The sequence below is a fragment of the Oncorhynchus clarkii genome, chromosome 26 (assembly GCF_045791955.1).
Source record: "Oncorhynchus clarkii lewisi isolate Uvic-CL-2024 chromosome 26, UVic_Ocla_1.0, whole genome shotgun sequence".
Taxonomy (NCBI): Eukaryota; Metazoa; Chordata; class Actinopteri; order Salmoniformes; family Salmonidae; genus Oncorhynchus; species Oncorhynchus clarkii.
The window spans coordinates 28,704,083-28,726,384 of NC_092172.1; the positions used below are offsets into that span (position 1 = coordinate 28,704,083).

Here is a 22,302-nt window from a genome sequence, read left to right on the forward strand (position 1 = left end):
TAGCCTAAACCTAGATCTAGAAATAAAAACGATTTAAAAATGTTTTTTAGTCCAGCTGTGTCCAGGAAGCCAGCCCTTTAAAGGGGCAATCTGCAGTTGCCACATACATTTTTGGACATATAAATTAATATGTACCCATAGATTTTTTAAATAATATAGAATTTATGCTTCATGAGCTTAATTCAACTGCCATACCCCATCAGAACCCAAAATATAAACCTGCTTTACTCCAATGTCTGTAAACATTGCTTAAAACTACAATTTTCATATATTGCATCCACAGCTATGCCTATGCATTTGAGTGGTTACATTTATCCAGGCCCATCCTTGAGCTTTTTACCGGAACAGAGGGGGGCGACCGCTTTGTTATTGTTTCAACTAAGGATTGGCCCTTTAAGTATTGTACTCATAGCCTAATCTCAGAAATCCCAGACCTAGGTGTGTATGCTGGAACACTGAGGGTATTTGATTAATGCCCTGGGACTGCCCCGGGTAAACAGGGTTAGCTTTAATTGCATTTGTTTTGGAACCGGAGCCAGGTGCTCCATTTTGGCCGACGGTAGAGTCGGCTCAAAACAAAAGTGGCCATAGGTTCAGCAAAAATTATTGCTCTTGATAAAAACACTATCTGCATTCCAAATGAAAAAGTTAGAAAATGCAAAAAAATTGGTTAAAGAGGATGTAGGTTTCTGAACGATGCATCATGCTGCCTTGTTGACAACATGAACGAGCGGAGCAGATTACTGTTCCATTTGAGAAGGGTGCTCCTCCCTCACTGCATAGCCCGGTGCACTGCGGTTCAGCTGAATCAAACTCTCTCACTGGTAACATTGTGGGAGGCAACCCATCTGTCTAGAAAGAGATTACTCAATATCTAGAGCAGTGGTTCCCAACCTGGGGTATTAGGACCCCTAGGGGTACTTGGCCTATCCACAGGAAGCAAAGAAAAGCTAGTTTGGCTGTAGAGAAGCTCTGTTTATTATTGATCATTTGTTCATGTTACTTGAGCAGTTCTTAGAAAAACTACATTATTTACACAATCAAACCATATATTCTTGATTTAGGCACAAAATATGAGGAAAGCTCAGTCCAAAAGATTAATTCATGTTTTTGATTGAGATTAAATATAAAATGGTTACAAAAATAACCCCTTATGAATATAAAAATATGACATGGATATGAAAATATGAGTTGAACTGACTAGTGTATTTAGTTTTTGACAAGAGGTGCATCTCTGAAACACAGTTAGTAGAAACTTCTAACAATCCCACAAATGAAACAAGCTGAAAGAGAGACACACAAAAATATGCACATCTCAAAGAAAGAAATCTGCATCATGTGGAAGATCATGGGATCAATGTTCTTTGGGGTAAATGTAAACTAAAGCATTCCATTGTGATTCACACACAACACCCACTCAACATTAAAAAGCCTTGAGTTATCAAAGAATCCAACACATAGGCCTACATATTGTCTGCAAGAATCCAACACATAGGCCTACATATCGTCTGCAAGAATCCAACACATAGGCCTACCTATCGTCTGCAAGAATCCAACACATAGGCCTACATATTGTCTGCAAGAATCCAACACATAGGCCTACATATCGTCTGCAAGAATCCAACACATAGGCCTACATATCGTCTGCAAGAATCCAACACATAGGCCTACATATCGTCTGCAAGAATCCAACACATAGGCCTACATATCGTCTGCAAGAATCCAACACATAGGCCTACATATCGTCTGCAAGAATCCAACACATAGGCCTACATATCGTCTGCAAGAATCCAACACATAGGCCTACATATCATCTGCAAGAATCCAACACATAGGCCTACATATCGTCTGCAAGAATCCAACACATAGGCCTACATATCGTCTGCAAGAATCCAACACATAGGCCTACATATCGTCTGCAAGAATCCAACACATAGGCCTACATATCGTCTGCAAGACACATAGGCCTACATATCAACACATAGGCCTATATATCGTCTGCAAGAATCCAACACATAGGCCTACATATCGTCTGCAAGAATGAACCTACCAGTACATGGAGTGTAGGAATGGAGTGTGAGTGAGTGAATCAGAGGTTCCTCAGTATTCCAACCTCAACCCAACTCCTCTGAGCCCATACAGTCTTCTGTACCTCTAGCAATGGATGTTTAATACAGTGTAGGTATGCTTTGGGAAGTTTTAGAGGTATACACACCGCAGATAGAAACCACTGGTTGACCTAGAGGTTTAGAGGTATACACACCGCAGATAGAAACCACTGGTTGACCTAGAGGTATACACACCGCAGATAGAAACCACTGATTGACCTAGAGGTCAGGGAGCCACTCTTCTATAACGCTGTACTGGTGAGAGTTTTACTGTCTGTCAGGAGACAAAAATATTATGTCTTCCTATTTAGATAGTGTTCTTTCTTGGGTGACATTTAACACATTATTAACAACCAGGTCTCCACAACGCCCAGAATTTAAACTCTTCTACTCTCTCTCTGCAGCATTATGTGGATAAAGTACATTCATATTTCGATTAGTGACATTAAGTGACATTCTCTTAATTAAAATTTAAAAAAAGCATCACAATGTTTTAATCTATTAAACCTACTCTTAATTCACAGTTTTCACTCCATTTTTATAAAATAACCCAGTATGTTATCAACCCAACCCATGATATCAATAGCAATCTCAGCTCAATACAACACAAATATTTTTGTTGTTGAATAAAACCAATACAAACTATGTCCCACTCCATTACACTATGAGCTGTATGTAGCGACAGCACCTTAACAAACCCTAACTAACCTCAGCAGCATCCTCAGACTGTGACACCATGCTCTTTCCTTCCCCATCATGGCCAGTAAAGAGAATGGCAGGTAAGTCTAGTGAAGCTGGGGGGCTAGAGCTATGTGATGACAGGTGTGCACTTCAGAAACTCAGACAGACACCCACCACTCCTTTAAAACGCTGGTGATCCATGTCCAATTAAGCCTCTGGTGCCTGGTGAAAGTTCAGAGGAGGCTGGTTCCATTCCCAAGACCCAGTTCTCATATCTCACTAAGGTGGCCTAAAACAGCAGAGCCCCTGTGCCATGTGCAGCCAAAGCCCATGCTTCTTCTAACACTTTGTAATGTAATGTTTTTATTTAGGTAATTCCATTGATCATATAACGTAGAGAGCACTTTCGGTGGAGGTGCCTCTTAGGTGGGACATGAGGAGTTTGGTGGACACTCCAAGGGCATTAGGTGTGGGTTTGAGGCGAGACTGTCCATGTGGGAGTTTACAGTCCAGTATAGTCTCAAGGAGCAGGGTCTGGTTGGCTCTGCATGCGTCTCTCTGCAGCTGCTGCCATGGTCCTGCGTCTCAGCATGGTCACGTCTGAGACAGGGGCGTCTTCCTCCAGAGTGGGCAGGTCCTCCTCGTCCTCTGGGCTCTTTCTCAAGTATCTCCTGTGGGGAAATTAATTGAGGTCAATGTGGGTTGTGTTCAGCAAACACGAAACAGAAGGAAATGCTCAGAAACAGAGAGTCGCAGGGAGAAACTGTCTGTACCAGTCCAATAAGAAACTTTCACTTTGCTAAACTTTTGCTGTGGTGTGTCCTTATAAACATAACAGTGATCTCAGTCATTTAGTTACAATAGAGCTATTCTGCTACTGTAGTTACTCAGTAAAAGGGCCAGTGACTGAACCCTGACCTAACAGACAAGAAACCACCACCAAGACAGCAACAGGTGTTTGCTCTTATCTAAGAAGACTCTTATTTTGAAAAGATTGTCAGCTGAGGCCTGTTCAGGATGCCTGGTCACGTTGCAAAACATTCAGACAGAAATTGATTGCGTAATAAGATATGATTGTCTGCGAAGTTGAATAGGGTAGGCTATATTTCTATCTGCAAAGCTGGGAAGGTTTCCCCTCACTGAATACACCCGTTTCGTTTGACAGATTGGTCTAGTATTGCCGGTGGGGACAGTACAGTACCTGCGTGCCTGTTGCAGCAGCTCATCCTTCCTCTGAAGCAGCATCTTCTGTCTCTCCTCTGCAGACTTGGAGAAACGGCTCCCTCTGACCTCCAGGCTGTTCAGCTCTCTGGGAGCAGTCTCCACCCCCCCACTGGCTCCTGCCCCCTCCTCTGGGCCTGGGTTCACCTGCACGGGGGAACGCTCAGCCGCCTGGAGGGGGAGAGGCAAGACATCTTTAATCAACACCAGTTAACACCACAGTATACACCTTTAAACACATTTGACTAGATCCTGAACTCATTCCCTCTCTTTTTCTGCCTAACCCTCAGAAAGAGGCAGTACAATCACACACAAGGGGAAAGTGTAGGCCTTCTGGGGTCTATATGTGGACCACCATGGTCAAAATACCCAATGAACTGAACTGGAGGACCTACCAGAGCAGGGAAGGGCACCACGATGCGTCCCTCCAGGATGTTGTCGGTGGTGACCTCCACAGAGCGGGTCAACTGCAGGTCCTGCAGCACCAAGTGGTAGGGAACCTGAGGAAACATTTCCTGGATCTGATGGGCCTGTGGGGAGTAGAACACTATGTTACCCAGCAGCTACCTCCATTCTAGTCAAGTCATATTGCTGCAATGAATACATTGAAAACAAAGCTGTTGATGAAGGGCAGGTGTAAAAACAATCTTCAAAGCTCAGATGATGCTTGCGAGACCTCTTGGAAGGATTAAACCTAGTCCAGGACTAAAAAACATGCTGAAAGGAGAATCCCCTGGTGTCCCAGGAGGGGATTAGAGTAAGGCTGTGACTCACCATGGTGTTGAGCTGAGAGTTGTTGGCCTGCTGAGCGATAGCCAGGATGTTAGTTGTGTGCATCACCTCTACTGAGAAACTAGGCAGCCAGCTGGCGATGCGGGAGCCTGGGAGGAGACATCACCACAATAATCACTACCTGAAATGTGCACTATAAGAAATGTCTAACAGTGTGATGTCTGTCTATGTGACTATCAACATGTTATATGCCAGAACTCATCATCATCATCAACCATACTCAATAGAGTAGTCCATTCAGTGAGATCACCTGTGTTGTAAAACAAGTCTGTATGGCCTTACCATCAAAGTGGAAGAAGTGATTGTGTTGGTTGAGGTGTGGTCTGGCGTCTGCAGCGGGGCCCCCAGGGCCCAGGTTGTTCTCCAGTGGGAGGCCAGCCCCCTGCTGCTGGCCTCTGGCCGGGCCTCCATCACCACTGATGTTCAGGGACATCCTGCATGTTGGACACGACGTGTCCTGCTCCAGCCACGACCGCAGGCAGGAACTGAGGAATAGCAAACAGGAGCGTTAATGTACACAGATACGCATCAAACACAGGTACAGACACAACACTCTTAATGTCAATCAAAACATCACCCACATAATGCCACATTCAATCAAGTGTGAGGAAATAATGACTCCTGGGATTTTAGAGGTGCAAAGGTGGCTGGGTCAGTCTCTTACTTGTGGAAGAGGTGTCCGCAGGGCAGTTTACGTGCTGTCTGCATGGTGTCCCAGCAGATGGCACAGTCATCGCTGTTGGCTACCAGCTCCTCGGCTGTGGCCACTGCAAACCTGAGCGGTACAGAGGATAACAAATCTAGATCAACAACTGCGCTAGTCTCATAAATAACTAACAGCTAGATAGCCCGTCATAAGAAAGCAGAGAGACTAGATTCACACAACGCACACTGCTACAGCTTCATACACTGAGTCTCAGCTAAGAGTGAAAGAACACCACCCATCAACTAATAAGTAACAGTAGGGATGTATTATATACAAGACAGTGAGAGCCATCAGTAGGCTGGTCAGTAGACAGACCTGGCCTCCATGTTGTTGATGACACGGAGGTAGTTCTTGTGGCGTCGGATGCGGCGCTGCACCTCATGGAACAGATACCTCAGCTGCATGAAGATCACCAGACTGGCCATGGACAGCCAGATATTACCAAAGAGCTGGGGGGAGACCGGAGTCAAACGTTAAACACAGCTCTAAGATATTACTAAAGAGCTGAGGGGAGACGGGAGTCAAATATTAAAACACAGCTCTAAGATATTACTAAAGAGCTGAGGGGAGACGGGAGTCAAATATTAAAACACAGCTCTAAGATATTACTAAAGAGCTGAGGGGAGACGGGAGTCAAATATTAAACACAGCTCTAAGATATTACTAAAGAGCTGAGGGGAGACGGGAGTCAAATATTAAACACAGCTCTAAGATATTACTAAAGAGCTGAGGGGAGACGGGAGTCAAATATTAAACACAGCTCTAAGATATTACTAAAGAGCTGAGGGGAGACGGGAGTCAAAAATTAAAACACAGCTCTAAGATATTACTAAAGAGCTGAGGGGAGAAAGGGGAGTCAAATATTAAAACACAGCTCTAAGATATTACTAAAGAGCTGAGGGGAGACGGGAGTCAAATATTAAACACAGCTCTAAGATATTACTAAAGAGCTGAGGGGAGACGGGAGTCAAATATTAAAACACAGCTCTAAGATATTACTAAAGAGCTGAGGGGAGAAAGGGGAGTCAAATATTAAAACACAGCTCTAAGATATTACTAAAGAGCTGAGGGGAGACGGGAGTCAAATATTAAAACACAGCTCTAAGATATTACTAAAGAGCTGAGGGGAGTCAAATATTAAACACAGCTCTAAGATATTACTAAAGAGCTGAGGGGAGACGGGAGTCAAATATTAAAACACAGCTCTAAGATATTACTAAAGACCTGAGGGGAGACGGGAGTCAAATATTTAACACAACTCTAAGATATTACTAAAGAGCTGATGGGAGAAAGGGGAGTCAAATATTAAAACACAGCTCTAAGATATTACAAAAGAGCTGAGGGGAGAAAGGGGAGTCAAATATTAAAACACAGCTCTAAGATATTACTAAAGAGCTGAGGGGAGACGGGAGTCAAATATTAAAACACAGCTCTAAGATATTACCAAAGAGCTGAGGGGAGACGGGAGTCAAATATTAAAACACAGCTCTAAGATATTACTAAAGAGCTGAGGGGAGACAAATATTAAAACACAGCTCTAAGATATTACTAAAGAGCTGAGGGGAGACGGGAGTCAAATATTAAAACACAGCTCTAAGATATTACTAAAGAGCTGAGGGGAGACAAATATTAAAACACAGCTCTAAGATATTACTAAAGAGCTGAGGGGAGACAACTATTAAAACACAGCTCTAAGATATTACTAAAGAGCTGAGGGGAGACCGGAGTCAAACGTTAAAACAGCTCTAAGATATTACTAAAGAGCTGAGGGGAGACGGGAGTCAAATATTAAAACACAGCTCTAAGATATTACTAAAGAGCTGAGGGGAGACGGGAGTCAAATATTAAAACACAGCTCTAAGATATTACTAAAGAGCTGAGGGGAGACGGGAGTCAAATATTAAACACAGCTCTACGATATTACTAAAGAGCTGAGGGGAGTCAAACGTTAAACACAGCTCTAAGATATTACTAAAGAGCTGAGGGGAGACGGGAGTCAAATATTAAAACACAGCTCTAAGATATTACTAAAGAGCTGAGGGGAGTCAAATATTAAACACAGCTCTAAGATATTACTAAAGAGCTGAGGGGAGATGGGAGTCAAATATTAAAACACAGCTCTAAGATATTACTAAAGAGCTGAGGGGAGACCGGAGTCAAACGTTAAACACAGCTCTAAGATATTACTAAAGAGCTGAGGGGAGACGGGAGTCAAATATTAAACACAGCTCTAAGATATTACTAAAGAGCTGAGGGGAGACAAATATTAAAACGCAGCTCTAAGATATTACTAAAGAGCTGAGGGGAGACGGGAGTCAAATATTAAAACACAGCTCTAAGATATTACTAAAGAGCTGAGGGGAGACGGGAGTCAAATATTAAACACAGCTCTAAGATATTACTAAAGAGCTGAGGGGAGACGGGAGTCAAATATTAAAACACAGCTCTAAGATATTACTAAAGAGCTGAGGGGAGTCAAACGTTAAACACAGCTCTAAGATATTACTAAAGAGCTGAGGGGAGTCAAACGTTAAACACAGCTCTAAGATCAAACTCAACTTTCATCTAACTGAATACTGTGGTTCTCTCTCAATTAATCTTTCCTCGATTCCTCTCATCATCTGAGAAGAGACACCATGGACCTTCTCCTCCAATACAGTTGAGGCGGCAAGGAGATAGAATGCAAGGAATCGAAGAAAGACAAAATTGAGATAAAGCCCTTATTTTAAATTTAGGCTAGTTTAGTCAGCCATCTTGTGGGCCTCTTGGTGGTGCTCTTACCCATTCAGTTAGTTCCCTTACTAATACCAGCCCGTAGTGCTCCCAGCTCTGTCACTCACCAGCATGTGAATGTGGTGCATAAGGTCCAGGGACAGCATAGACAGCTCCATGATGAAGTCAGTGTAGTAGACGTAGGAACCCTTACTCTCCCAGGTGCCTGGGTGGTTCAGATCCCACAGGTGAATGGTGTACCTGCAGACAAACAGACTTAGTCAGAACCCTGCCCTGGTCACAATAATGCCTTTTTATTTGGACATTTTTGCACCTATGCTTTTGAATTGTACACACCACAAATCAAGCAAATGTATTTATAAAGCCCTTTTTACATAAGTAGCTGTCACTAAGTGCTTATACAGAAACCCAGCCTAAAACCCCAAAGAGCAAGCAATGCAGATATAGAAGCACAGTGGCTAGGAATAACTCCCTAGAAAGGCAGGAACCTAGGAAGAAACCTACGGTGGCAAGAAAAAGTATGTAAACCCTTTGGAAATACCTGGATTTCTGCATAAATTGATCATAGAATTTGATCTGCTCTTCATCTAGGTCACAACAATAGACAAACACAGTCTGCTTAAACTAATAGCACACAAACAATTACACGTTTTCATGTCTTTATTGAACACACCGTGTAAACATTCACAGTGTCGGGTGGAAAAAGTATGTGAACCCTTGGATTTAACTGTTTGACCCTCCTTTGGCAGCAATAACCTCAACCAAATGTTTTCTGTAGTTGCGGATCAGAACTGCACAATGGTCAGGAGGAATGTTGGACCATTCCTCTTTACAAAACTGTTTCAGTTCAGCAATATTGTTGGGATGTCTGGTGTGAACTGCTCTCTTGAGGTCATGCCACAGCACCTCAAATCGGGTTGAGGTCAGGATTCTGACTGGGCTACTCCAGAAGGCGTATTTTATTCAGTTGAAGCCATTCTGTTGTTGATTTACCTCTGTGTTTTGGGTCGTTGTCCTGTTGCATCACCCAACTTCTGTTGACCTTCAATTGGCAGGCAGATAACCTAACATTCTCCTGCAAAATGTCTTGATAAACTTGGGAATACATTTTCCCGTCAATGACAGCAAGCTGTCCACAGGCCCTGAGGCAGCAAAGCAGCCCCAAACCATGATGCTCCCTCCAACATACTTTACAGTTTGGATGAGGTTGATGTTGGTGTGCCATTTTTTCTCCACACATAGTGTTCCTTCCAAACAACTCAACTGTAGTTTCATCTGTCCACAGAATATTTTGCCAGTAGCGCTGTGGAACATCCAGGTGCACTTTTGCAAACTTCAGATGTGCAGCAATGTTTTTTTTGGACAGCAGTGGCTTCTTCCGTGGTGTCCTCCCATGAACACCATTCTTGTTAATTGTTTTACGTATCGTAGACTCGCTGTTACGGATACAGGTATCCTGTGTCTGTGTGTATCCTGTGTCTGTGTGTATCCTGTGTGTGTTTCTTTTCTCTCCTTCTCCCCTCACAGGTGAAAATCATTACTCCCCAATCAGTCAACAATCAACCCATCAATCAGAAGACACACCTCCTCCTGTTTCCTACCCTATCACAGTTCCTTCCCCATGGTTTAAAAACCCCATCATTTGTTTGTTCAAGGGAGCTCAATCTTTGTAATGCCATGTTGGTATATCTCTGCTCTTGATAGATTTCAGTAGCTCAATCTTTGTAATGCCATGTTGGTAGATCTCTGCTCTTGATAGATTTCAGTAGCTCAATCTTTGTAATGCCATGTTGGTAGATCGCTGTTCTTTGTAGATTTCAGGAGAGGACAATCTCTTTGTAATGCCATGTTGGTAGATCTCTGCTCTATATAGATTTCTAGCTCAATCTCTTTGTAAATGCCATGTTTGTAGATCTCGGTTCTTCGCTCGCCCTCTGTGTATTAATTAACCTCTCTTTTGTTTGAGCACCTCCATAGCACTTTCATCACCTGTGAGTATTGTTTTGGTTATGGTGTTTGTTTGTTGCTGGTGGGAAAAGGGGAAACCAAGACAAGTCGCCCATGGGCATACACTACCCGTAGGTGAACTTTGTTAAATACACTAGTTAGAACTGGGCGGACCACCCACTGTATTTTGGTTAGTTAGTTAGCTGTTGTTGAAATAGGCTAGTCTAGCTTAGGGGTGTTTCTGTATACTTATTGTTTCTTTCCTTGGGTCCAGCTCAGCCCCCTTTCCTGCTCCCCCCATTACCGTGTGTTTATAATAAACCCTGAGTTTGACGGTATTATTTCAGTTGTCCTGGTTATTTCGTTCACACGTACTTTGTCACAATTATAATTTACATGAGTTATGTTACGCGTCTCACTACCATCCCCCCCCTAGACTGTCGGGCCAAAAAGGGATTGGTAACATAAGTCCTCGTTAGTATAGTGGTGAGTATCCCCGCCTGTCATGCGGGAGACCGGGGTTCAATTCCCCGACGGGGAGCCATCATACCCCTAGTTTGGTCTAGGGGTATGATTCTCGCTTTGGGTGCGAGAGGTCCCGGGTTCAAATCCCGGATGAGCCCCCACTTATGTTACCAATCCCTTTTTGGCCCGACAGTCTAGGGGGGATGGTAGTGAGACGCTGTAAGTCTTTAGCTGACACTCTAAGATTCTTCTTTGCCTCACTGAGCATTCTGCGCTGTGCTTTTGCAGTCATCTTTGCAGGACGGCCACTCCTAGGGAGAGTAGCAACAGTGCTGAACTTTCTCCATTTATAGACAATTTGTCTTACCGTGGACTGATGAACATCAAGGATTTTAGAGATACTTTTGTAACCCTTCCCAGCTTTATGCAAGTCAACAATTCTTAATCTTAGGTCTTCTGAGATCTCTTTCGTTCAAGGCATGGTTCACATCAGGCAATGCTTCTTGTGAATAGCAAACTAAATTTTTGTTTGCTGGTTCATTCTAGATCCGCTATGTCATCTGTGTTGCAGTGCAAGAGGGTCTGCATTCTGCAAGGAAGGGTCTTACCTCATGATGACATGTCCAGTCCGCATAGTAACCAGCAGACACTGAAAGACAGAGAAAGACAGGAATTATGCATAAGTATTTTATACATCCTTTTTTTGTGGGAAACAAATGTAACTGATGACAATGACGTAATACTAATTTGTGACTAAGTAAACCTCCTTGTTACTGTAACTTACAATAAAACAAGGTGGAACAAACTCCTGCAGGATGGTAGTCTCAACTCCCCAGGAGGTTCAGCCAGCCCTGCTCTAGTCTACACCAATACTCTCCGCCCAATAGAGAGCAATAGTAAGGGGGTCTTTTTGTAGGCACTAACTCTGCCATGGTTCGTTGGAAAAAGTCTATGGGGAAATTAAGAGTTTTCATAGGGTCTTTAGATAAATGCCTAAAATAAGGTCTGTGGTAAACACAGGCTTAGGAGATCTGATACGTTTTGTTCTATAAGAATCTTCATCAGCTAACGTCACCTTTTGAGAATTTTTAAACATTTACGTAATAAGAAAAAACACAAAGGTTTCATAATTCATAAAGGTCATGTTAACTGACTGATATTTTCTCATAGAACAAAATGTATAACATATCCTAAGTCTGTGTTAACCTCAGACCTTATTTTCGGTGTCTATTCCAAAACCCTATTCTTTCCCCCATAGGAATATCTGAATGAACCAAAGGTAACTAATTTCCGTTTATTAGGACTACATGCTGGTGAGCTCTTTAGGGTTAGGTCCTCACCTCGGCAGCCATGAAGGAGAGGGTGTGCATGCCATGGGCAGCGCCCAGCAGACCACAGACCACAGCCAGACCACAGCAGCCCAGCAGCAGGGACACCAGTAGGGTAAGGACACGCACATGGCTGTTCATAGAAGTAGTGGGAGAGAAGGACAGCTGCAAGGGGGAACAGGTACACATTAACCTACTGTATACACTCATTCAGAAAGAGAGATTACTAATCACAGATGTAGACGAACACGCACACCTACATATAACTTGTACTTTCATACAAAGAGCGACCGACACACAGAATAACAATTTAGGGATGGTTGCAGACTTCATGGGTACTAGACTTTCAATAGACTTTCCCGTTGAGCATGTTTTTGGTGAAGAGGTAAGCTTTATCTGGGCAGTGTCACTGCAGCCCCATACTGTACTACTAACACATGCTCAAATAACATGTCTAGTGACACACAACAATATTGACACAGGTACAGTGACACACACAGGCTTGTTATTCAGCCTTTCATCTAACTTTTACTGCAGACAGCAGCAACAAAGTACACCACTACAACAGGTACCATGTCAGCTGATATGATAAGGGTCAAACCTAACACCCATTGATTGCAGACAGAGAGATGTCATTCTTCACAATATGGTGTGATGTTCTGTTTTCCTATAGCTACAGCACACTACCTAAATGTTCATCTTAGTTTTTTTGTAGTCCCCCACTCTGTAGTTTGAGTCTATGAAGTGACTGAAACATTAGTTAAACCTAAGACCCTGGCCTACATACATACAGCAAGAACTAGGCTTATTAATAGGTCTGGCCTGGACAGGAAAGAGACCCGGTCTATGGTAGTCACTGTGACTGAATGTATAGCCAACAGCGTCATATCACTGGCATCTAACATAAGTATATAAGTTTACAGTGTAAACAAGTCAACAAGGTCTCTCTCTACAGTACAGTGGGTGGGCCCATCTACATTTTGTAATTTCCTTATTTCAGTTTTTTATTCAGTGCTCTAATAAGTTGTCATGCATACTGCGTAATAGCACTTGTTACCCAATATAACTAGTTTTAGAACATATATATTTTTTAAATGAATTGAACCTTTATATCATGCCATTACTCATAATTATTTAAAACTACTCATGAGAAATGTTGTTATATAGCTGTTATAAAGGCTTTATGAATGCATTCATAAAAACACCTACAGTAAAGTGTTAAGCTATCTTAAGATGAATGCACCAATGTAAGTCGCTCTGGATAAGAGCGTCTGCTGAATGACAAATGTACTGTTAGAGGTTGATGAGACGTACATATTCAAAGCGGTCCTTGCACAGCTGGACCATGAGGTGGAGGAAGACCAGGGCAGAGAACCACAGACACCACATGACCACCTCCTCCACCATCTGAACGTTCAGCACCCCGAAGATAAAGATGAACTTATAGAAGATGAAGTTCCAGAACTTGTCCTTAAGGTGCTGAGGAGAGAGAGGAGGGGAGTGGAGTAGAGAGGAGATGGGAAGAGAGAGGGGTGGAGAGAGGAGAGGTCAAGACATTAGAACATGGATGGAGTGGTCAGAGTACACTAATAGACTCAAACCACCAGTGTAGATTTCAATGATAAGATCTTGTTTTGTGGACTATTTGTGGACATTTGTACTATAGTTTACATAAACAGTTAGATGCCTAACCTTCAATAAGGTGACATGCCAAAAAGCAAACACTTGAGAAAACATGCAAGTACCATGTTGACATGTGAGTACACACAAGGCTTATCAAATTATCCCAAATATCAGTTATTAGGTTACCACCACAACTCCAAGCCTCACCTGCTTCTCACTGACTCGAAGGGGCCCAAAAACCATGCACTGGATCATCTTAGCAATTAACATCAGAGAACAGCAAGCTGTATTCACCAACACCTGAGGAGTAGAGAAGAGCAGACCACTTAGCAACCATGTAACAACTAAGTAACATAACAACAATATTTGATGCTTGGCTGAGTTGAGCCTATCTTGAATAAGACTTACCCATACAAAGAGACTGTCGGTGACCAGGTACCACATAACAGTGGTCGCCAATTCTGTATCTGCACCCACAACATCATCGCTAGTCACATGTTCTAGGCCTAGGCTGCCTCTATTATCCCCTACTAAGGGTGCAGGTGGTGGAGGCTCGTCCATGTCTGGAACCCCGAACCCCTGTTCTGTCACAGTAGTGTAGGCGCTGAAGATGCTTCCAGCCAGCAGAGCCACACTCAGCGCTGTGTAGGTCTGCAGACTGGGCCAGGGAAACCTCTCCAGGAACAGCAGAGGCATTGGAATGTTAATGTTGGAGGTGTCTCACACACAAGACTTGTGAAGTTAGGCCTAATAGGCTTGACACTGTTTTTCACCACACCGTAGCTCTGTCCACAACCTGCAGGGAAGGAAAACAAATTAGTAATGCTACTGTAGGTAATGGTAATGCATGGAACTAGCTAGTTAGTGTAACGGTAGTAAGCCTGAGCAACAAGCCCTCTGTCTATTACTAGTTTCTAGTGTTGTTTCACTGGCCAGAGACAGTTGTAGAGTGCTAGCTGAGCAGCTAAACTTGCTAGTTAAGTTCATATTGTTATTAGCTAGCTATCTACCTAGCCACCGCTATCAAAACAACGCCCGTTTTGGTCCAGCTAACTAGTGAGTGCTAGACTAATGTTGCATGGAAGCTAGCTATCTAGCTGTTAGCTACACGATTTGACAGCTAGCTAGCTACCCAATGTTGTATAGTTCAAATAAAACAAACTCCTATAGGGGACCTGATATTGCTTATAAATGAGCACTTTAGCGTGCTGGCTGTCTAGTTTAAAAAAAAGTCCAAGCTCTCTAGCTAGCTAACGTTACCTGTCCCAGAGTCTATCTGATGTTTCCGTACTCGGTAGAGGTTGCTAACTAGCTAGCATTAGCAACTAGCTAGTTAGCTAGCTGATGATTATGAAATACACCGAACCAGTCTGGATTTGAGCAAAGACATTTCACTCAACTTACAAATTAATCAATTTGACATTAACTAGCTAACTTCATGTCCAACATCCAATTTCCTCTTGTTGAGGTTGACAGTAGACTACGTTAGAATTCCCCGATCCGTGGTTATTGCTGCGTTCACACACTAGTCGGACCTAGGAAACTCGGAAATTTCCATTTTGCGAAGTCGTTTGCCTCGGCAAGTGTATAACTTCAACCAGTTAGCAAGTCAGACGTTTCCGAGTTTCCTAGTGCCGTCAAGTGTGTGAACGCGGCATATGTTGACGACATCTTGTTTATTTCTCACAGGCTGGAGAAAAACAATCTATGCTGGAGACCCAGGACATTAAATTCTGAGCGTCATCACAGCAACTTTCAAAATAAAAGTCTATCAAGTGCAATGTTATCCAGTAAAATCAGGGTTGGGATGTAACTGATTGCACGTAATCATTTTACATGTCTAATTAGGAAAAACAATTACCTGTAATCGCTTACTTTACCAGCAAAAATATTGCAATCAGATTACAGATACTTTTGAACAACTAGATGATTACTTATTGGATTACTTTTTTATTCAGAAAGGATGTTTGCAAAAAAATAAATTCTGACATCTTTCTGTTTTCTCAATGACTTTCAATTCAAAATTTTTTAAAAAGTGCAAGATTAAGTTTGACACACCAAATGAGTTTGATGGATCATTTTTATCTTTATTCTATTGACTCTTGAGGAAAAAGTGATCCAAAAGTAATGTAACTAGGATTACAGTTTTGGACAGTTAACTGTGAAAGTAATCAGATTATGTTCCTGAGTTTGTGTTATCCTAGTTACATTACTGATGACAAGTTTGTAATACATTACATTTAGAACGTAACCTACCCATCCAAAAAATCTAATAATAAAAAAATAAAAATTCATGACAAACCCTGTTTACAGCAGGTATAAAAGGTGCAGTGAAATGCTTATGCACTAGCTTCCTCGACAATGCAGTAGAGTAATCAATAATAACAATGAAAAGAGTCAACCCTATGTCAAATAAAATGCTATTTTTCATGAGCAAAATACAATAAGCGTAGACTTTACCGTGAAATGCTCACTTGCAACAATGCAGAGTTAAAAAGTAAGAAAAAAAAATTGCTAAAGAAAAATAGTAACACAATAAATTAACAATAACGAGGCTACAGTATGTACAGGGAGTACCGGTACCGAGTCAATGTACAGGGGTACAAGGTTGTTGAGGTAATATGTACATGTAGGTGGGGTAAAAATGACTAGGCAATCAGGAGAGATAATAAACAGAGTAGCAACAGTGCATGTGAAGAGTGAAAAAGTGGGAAAGTGTGTCTATGTGTGAGTGTGTGGTGTCAATATGCATGTGTGTGTGTGTTTGAGCGTATGTAGTGTGTGTGTGTATGTGTTGGAGTGTCAGTCTAGTATGTGTGGGTAGAGTCTACTGAGTGTGCGTAGAGCCAGTGCAAGAGAGTTAGGGCAAAAAAAGGGGTGGTGGAGGGGGGTCAATGTACAGTCATGGCCAAAGGTTTGGAGAATGACACAAATATTAATTTCCACAAAGTTTGCTACTTCAGTGTCTTTAGATATTTTTGTCAGATATTACTATGGAATACTGAAGTATAATTACAAGCATTTCATAAGTGTCAAAGGCTTTTATTGACATATTACATGAAGTTGATGCAAAGAGTCAATATTTGCAATGTTGACCCTTCTTTTTCAAGACCTCTGCAATCTGCCCTGGCATGCTGTCAATTATCTTCTGGGCCACATCCTGACTGATGGTAGCCCATACTTGCATAATCAATGCTTGGAGTTTGTCAGCATTTGTGGGTTTTCGTTTGTCCACCCGCCTCTTGAGGATTGACCACAAGTTCTCAATGGGAATAAGGTCTGGGGTGTTTCCTGGCCATAGACCCAAAATATCGATGTTTTCTTCCCTGAGCCACTTAGTTATCACTTTTGCCTTATGGCAAGGTGCTCCATCATGCTGGAAAAGGCATTGTTCGTCACCAAACTGTTCCTGGATGGTTGGGAGAAGTTGCTCTCAAAGGATGTGTTGGTACCATTCTTTATTCATGGCTGTGTTCTAGGCAGAATTGTGAGTGAGCCCACTCCCTTGGTTGAGAAGCAACCCCACACATGAATGGTCTCAGGATGCTTTACTGTTGGCATGACACAGGACTGATGGTAGCGCTCAACTTGTCTTCTCCGGACAAGCTTTTTTCCGGATGCCCCAAACAATCGGAAAGGGGATTCATCAGAGAAAATTACTTTACCCCAGTCCTCAGCAGTCCAATCCCTGTACCCTTTGTCGAATATCAGTCTGTCCCTGATGTTTTTCCTGGAGAGAAGTGGCTTCTTTGCTGCCGTTCTTGACACCAGGCCATCCTCCAAAGTCTTTGCCTCACTGTGCGTGCAGATTCTCACACCTGCCTGCTGCCATTCCTGAGCAAGCTCTATACTGGTGGTGCCCCGACCCCGCAGCTGAATCAACTTTAGGAAACGGTCCTGGCGCTTGCTGGACTTTCTTGGGTGCCCTGAAGCCTTCTTCACAGCAATTTAACCGCTCTCCTTGAAGTTCTTGATGATCCGATAAATGGTTGATTTAGGTGAAATCTTACTGGCAGCAATATCCTTGCCTGTGAAGCCCTTTTTGTGCAAAGCAATGATGACGGCACATGTTTCCTTCCAGGTAACCATGTTTGACAGAGGAAGAACAATGATTCCAAGCACCACCCTCCTTTTGAAGCTTCCAGTCTATTATTCGAACTCAATCAGCATGACAGATTGATCTCCAGCCTTGTCCTCGTCAACACTCACACCTGTGTTAATGAGAGAATCACTGACATGATGTCAGCTAGTCCTTTTGTGGCCGGGCTGAAATGTAGTGGAAATGTTTTTGGGCGATTCAGTTCATTTGCATAGCAAAGAGGGACTTTGCAATGAATTGCAATTCATCTGATCACTCTTCATAACATTCTGGAGTATATGCAAATTGCCATCATACAAACTGAGACAGCAGACTTTGTGAAAATTAATATTTGTGTCATTCTCAAAACTTTTTGACCACGACTGTAAAACGTGCCCAACACAATGCATTCATGCACTAAATATAATTATTGTATAAACTGTAATGGGGAAGGCATACATAATCTACTGTAAAAAATAAATACAATACAAAATACATCAAATATTTAACAACCCTAATTTTTCTTTGTCACATCTAGCTATCCACATTGCTTTCCTGTCACACTCAGACAGAAACCCTTGTTTGTGTTATTACAGAAGTAAAGTGACCGTTACTGCTTTCGAGGCCAAGGGTGATATAAGGAAGTACTCCCCAGACAAAATCATTATTTCTTAGGAAACGGCAGTTGACTGCAGTGCAAAATGAAGAGCTCGGGCTCCTCCATCTCAGACGATGATGATGCATTGTTTAATGAAACATCAACCATAGGGCGATCAGTAGTCTGTGTGATCCTGGGCCTGTCGTTCCTGGTGGGGGTCCCGGGAAACCTGCTGGTGATCTGGACCATCCTCAGGCACGTCCAGCAGCGCTCCCACACCGTGGTGCTCATCCTCCACCTGGCTGCTGCAGACCTGCTGGTGCTCATCACCCTGCCCCTGTGGATCTACTCCCTGGCCCGCTCCTGGGTGTTCGGGGAGACATCCTGTAAGGCCATGGTGTACGTCATCAACACCTGCATGTACAGCAGCGTCTTCCTCATCACCCTCATGAGCGTCGAGCGCTTCCTTGTCATCCTGTACCCGTTCAAGATGTTGCGCTGGAAGACCAAGGCAATTATGGACAAGGCTCTAGTGGCTATCTGGGTTCTGGCTTTCATTTTAGGGATCCCATCCATTCTTACCAGCTCTATGGATGAGATCAATGGGACTGAGCAGTGTCTTTTCAAGGAGTACAGCTCAGTGGCCCAAGAGGTGGTGTTCTTATGCCTGGAGACCTTGGTGGGCTTCGTGGTCCCCTTCTCCACTCTGGCTGTCTGTTACTGTCTAGTAGCAACACACCTGAGAACAATGCATTTTCGCAGCAGCAAACAGAAGTCGACAGTTCTGATCAGTAGTGTGGTGGTAGCCTTCGTTCTCTGCTGGCTTCCTCACCATGTCCTCAACACTGTAGACCTAGTCAGCATCCTGACAGAGGATCCAGATGATGCTGTGCCTGTTTCAGTGGCCCAGACTGCAATAGTGTTTATCTCTGGAGCGCTGGCCTTCATTAGTAGCTCTGTGAACCCTGTGTTCTATTCCTTCGCTGCAAGGAACTTCCAGGGCAGTCTCCAGGAGTCCCGCATGGTCAGGCTGTTCCAGGAACTCTCCTCACACACCTCCTCCAAGCTAAGGGGATCTGGCAACACAATAGGATCTGGCAACACAATAGGATCGGAAAACACAATGTCCTCAGTAAGGCCAGACTGCAACAATACCACAGACATAACTACCATGTAGGACTACAGAGATGGTGGCGCTGGATAAGAGCATTCTGGATAAGTCGTTCTGGATAAGAGTGCCTGCTAAATGACTAAAATGTCAAATGAAAACTGTGACCTGATCATCGATTCAGATGTCAGCATTGATGAGAAATAAATATGTCTAGAATCTAGAAGTTTGATTAACAGTTGTATTTTCATGATCATGGTACAAAATTTAGATATTGTTGTGGTCCTTGTGAAATACAGTGAAAAAAGCTCACACAAGTAATTCAATTGTGACTATTTCAACACAATAAAGCTATTGCATTTGCTCATAAAGTGGTATAATTTAAATAACATTCATTCATGGTCATGTTACAATTCCTTGAATATTATTTGATTTAACCTTTATTTTGTATTTACATTCATATTACATAAAATAACACACTGCCTTACTCTATTTGATCACAATAAAGTTCACAATAAAGTTCATATGACTTCAATAAAAGTAATTTGTGGTCAATACAATTGTTTAAACTCTTAAAATATCTCAGAAGATCTATTTTTCCAGACAGTGCCACAATGAGGACCCACTGGATGACTCAGTGCTATGTCTCTCACAGAATGATGGCTCTGTGAAAAACCAACCTCTTTCCTGTTCTCCTCAGCAAAGTTAAAGGGAAGTGAAAGCTTGCTGAAAGCAGCACTTTTTTTATGTCTGAGTATGTACACCAGATAGAAGGCACGTAATGCGAGGTGAGGCAAGGCGATCGGCAGCATCAACCAGAACCGTTCGATCATCAGCTGTCTTCAGCTTCAGAGTCTACCATGGCTCCTGATGAGTTTGCTGGCGGGACAGTGGTGGCCTGTGTGATCCTGGGCCTGTCGTTCCTGGTGGGGGTCCCGGGGAACCTGCTGGTGATCTGGACCATCCTGAGGCACATCCAGCAGCGCTCCCACACCGTGGTGCTCATCCTCCACCTGGCTGCTGCAGACCTGCTGGTGCTCATCACCCTGCCCCTGTGGATCTACTCCCTGGCCCGCTCCTGGGTGTTCGGGGAGGCATCCTGTAAGGCCATGGTGTACATCATCAACACCTGCATGTACAGCAGCGTCTTCCTCATCACCCTCATGAGCGTCGAGCGCTTTGTCGCTGTGCGACACCCCTTTGCCTCAGCCGGCTGGAGGAGGAAGAAGGCCTTGAATAAAGTTATTTTTGTTCTGTGGGCTGCTGCGTTCCTATTCAGCACCCCGGTCTTTCCCACCCAGGTGGTGGAGGGGGACCTTGGGGAGGAGCATTGCCTGTACAGGGACTACACCTCAGACGGCCAGGAGGCAGTGTGTGTTCTACTGGAGACGCTGGTGGGCTTTGCTGTCCCCTTTTGCATTCTTGTGGTCTGCTACAGCTGTCTCTACAGCCGCATCGCACAGATGACTTTTAAGTCCAAGCGCAAGTCCATGGGGTTGATTGCAAGCATGGTAGTGGTGTTCGCATTATGCTGGACCCCTCACCACGTCGGCAACGTGCTCTCCCTCGTCATCCTCACCATCAAGGGGTCCCACCGAGAGGCCGCAGCGCGTATAGAGAGCGTCAGAACCACCATGACTTTCATTGCTGGAGCGCTTGTGTTCATCAGCAGTTCGGTCAACCCTTTGCTCTATGTGTTTGTGGCACGTACGTTCCGGAGTTCTCTGAGGGAGACAGGCATTCAGAAATTGTTCCGGCATATCTCAAGCATGGCTCCCGGAGAGGGGACTAAAGAACTGTCCTTTGTGACCAAGAGACCAAACATCTCTCAGACCCAGAGCCACAGCTCCCAGTGTGTTACAGAGCCTAAGGAACAAATGGATGTACTTATAAATGTATGTGAAAATGTTTCTTCCTGAGATTGAAAACGATGTTTATCATATGTTTTTGATAAAGATTTTTGTGTGTAAATTACAAAGTTTGATTTGTCACATTGTTTCTATGTGTTAATTAACTTAAAATGTAGAAGAGCAATTGTTAGTAATGTTTATGTCAAACATAATGCACATAAAAACATTAAAATAGGTTCTGTATGTAATTTGACCTGTGGTGAATTTGAATTAACTTTTGAAATACTTTTTAACATATACACATTTTTCTATTTAGGCCCCACTGTGTTAGACACATTTTTCTATGTAGGCCCCACTGTGTTAGACACATTTTTCTATGTAGGCCCCACTGTGTTAGACACATTTTTCTATGTAGGTCCCACTGTGTTAGACACATTTTTCTATGTAGGCCCCACTGTGTTAGACACATTTTTCTATGTAGGCCCCACTGTGTTAGACACGTTTTTCTATGTAGGTCCCACTGTGTTAGACACATTTTTCTATGTAGGCCCCACTGTGTTAGCCACATTTTTCTATTTAGGCCCCACTGTGTTAGACACATTTTTCTATGTAGGTCCCACTGTGTTAGACACGTTTTTCTATGTAGGCCCCACTGTGTTAGACACATTTTTCTATGTAGGTCCCACTGTGTTAGACACGTTTTTCTATGTAGGTCCCACTGTGTTAGACACATTTTTCTATGTAGGTCCCACTGTGTTAGACACGTTTTTCTATGTAGGCCCCACTGTGTTAGACACATTTTTCTATGTAGGTCCCACTGTGTTAGACACATTTTTCTATGTAGGCCCCACTGTGTTAGACACATTTTTCAGTTGTGGTATAATGCTCATTTCATGCTCAAATGTTTTTATATTCCATGTGCCAAAGAAGAAAGAGCTTCATAGAAAAAAAGAACATAGTGTCACTGTATTTGTTTGTCTGAAGCTATATGATATGAGTATAATGACTGAGTGTACTGTATGTATTCAGCTGCTTATCTTGAGGCCTTGCCTCAATACATTCAT

General features: G+C 43.1%; 3 protein-coding genes and 1 non-coding gene across 9 annotated transcripts; 3 read left to right on the plus strand and 1 right to left on the minus strand.

Annotated features, from left to right (window-relative positions):
* Positions 1 to 23: 23 nt before the first annotated feature.
* LOC139384459 (E3 ubiquitin-protein ligase AMFR-like) lies at positions 24 to 15,177 on the minus strand. Of its 6 annotated transcripts, none has more exons than XR_011628861.1 (15): positions 15,009 to 15,177; positions 14,013 to 14,400; positions 13,812 to 13,904; positions 13,296 to 13,460; positions 11,994 to 12,146; positions 11,262 to 11,302; positions 8,349 to 8,481; positions 5,824 to 5,957; positions 5,467 to 5,577; positions 5,085 to 5,287; positions 4,785 to 4,891; positions 4,406 to 4,540; positions 3,991 to 4,181; positions 2,022 to 3,460; positions 955 to 1,701 (listed from the first exon to the last, which is right to left on the minus strand). XR_011628861.1 is itself a non-coding variant. In XM_071129230.1 (14 exons), the coding sequence occupies exons 2-14, from the start codon at positions 14,298 to 14,300 to the stop codon at positions 3,310 to 3,312; spliced, it is 1,905 nt and encodes a 634-aa protein (XP_070985331.1). In that variant the 5' UTR covers positions 14,301 to 14,400; positions 15,009 to 15,177; the 3' UTR covers positions 24 to 3,309. The 6 variants fall into 6 exon arrangements, 2 of the variants coding, with proteins under 2 accessions (XP_070985331.1, XP_070985332.1); XR_011628860.1 differs by having other exon boundaries at positions 955 to 1,939; XR_011628863.1 differs by having other exon boundaries at positions 14,865 to 15,129.
* On the plus strand, positions 10,658 to 10,729 carry trnad-guc (transfer RNA aspartic acid (anticodon GUC)). The gene has a single exon. It is a non-coding gene; the product is annotated as a tRNA-Asp (tRNA).
* A 3,191-nt stretch (positions 15,178 to 18,368) lies between the features above and the next one.
* On the plus strand, positions 18,369 to 19,734 carry LOC139384994 (leukotriene B4 receptor 1-like). The gene has a single exon (XM_071129957.1). It carries the CDS (start codon positions 18,384 to 18,386, stop codon positions 19,455 to 19,457), a length of 1,074 nt encoding a protein of 357 aa, XP_070986058.1. The 5' UTR covers positions 18,369 to 18,383; the 3' UTR covers positions 19,458 to 19,734.
* A 436-nt stretch (positions 19,735 to 20,170) lies between these two features.
* On the plus strand, positions 20,171 to 21,486 carry LOC139384987 (leukotriene B4 receptor 1-like). The gene has a single exon (XM_071129949.1). It carries the CDS (start codon positions 20,249 to 20,251, stop codon positions 21,305 to 21,307), a length of 1,059 nt encoding a protein of 352 aa, XP_070986050.1. The 5' UTR covers positions 20,171 to 20,248; the 3' UTR covers positions 21,308 to 21,486.
* Positions 21,487 to 22,302: the final 816 nt, after the last annotated feature.

Bases quoted from the DNA above. Each gene is read 5' to 3' on its own strand.
- LOC139384987 (XM_071129949.1), top strand. From the start codon at position 20,249: ATGGCTCCTGATGAGTTTGCTGGCGGGACAGTGGTGGCCTGTGTGATC.
- LOC139384994 (XM_071129957.1), top strand. From the start codon at position 18,384: ATGAAGAGCTCGGGCTCCTCCATCTCAGACGATGATGATGCATTGTTT.
- LOC139384459 (XM_071129230.1), bottom strand. From the start codon at position 14,300: ATGCCTCTGCTGTTCCTGGAGAGGTTTCCCTGGCCCAGTCTGCAGACC. The intron at 13,905-14,012 runs GTAAGTCTTATT...TCTACTCCTCAG, and splicing joins CCGACAGTCTCTTTGTATGG to GTGTTGGTGAATACAGCTTG. The intron at 13,461-13,811 runs GTGAGGCTTGGA...CTCTCTCCTCAG, and splicing joins TTCGAGTCAGTGAGAAGCAG to CACCTTAAGGACAAGTTCTG.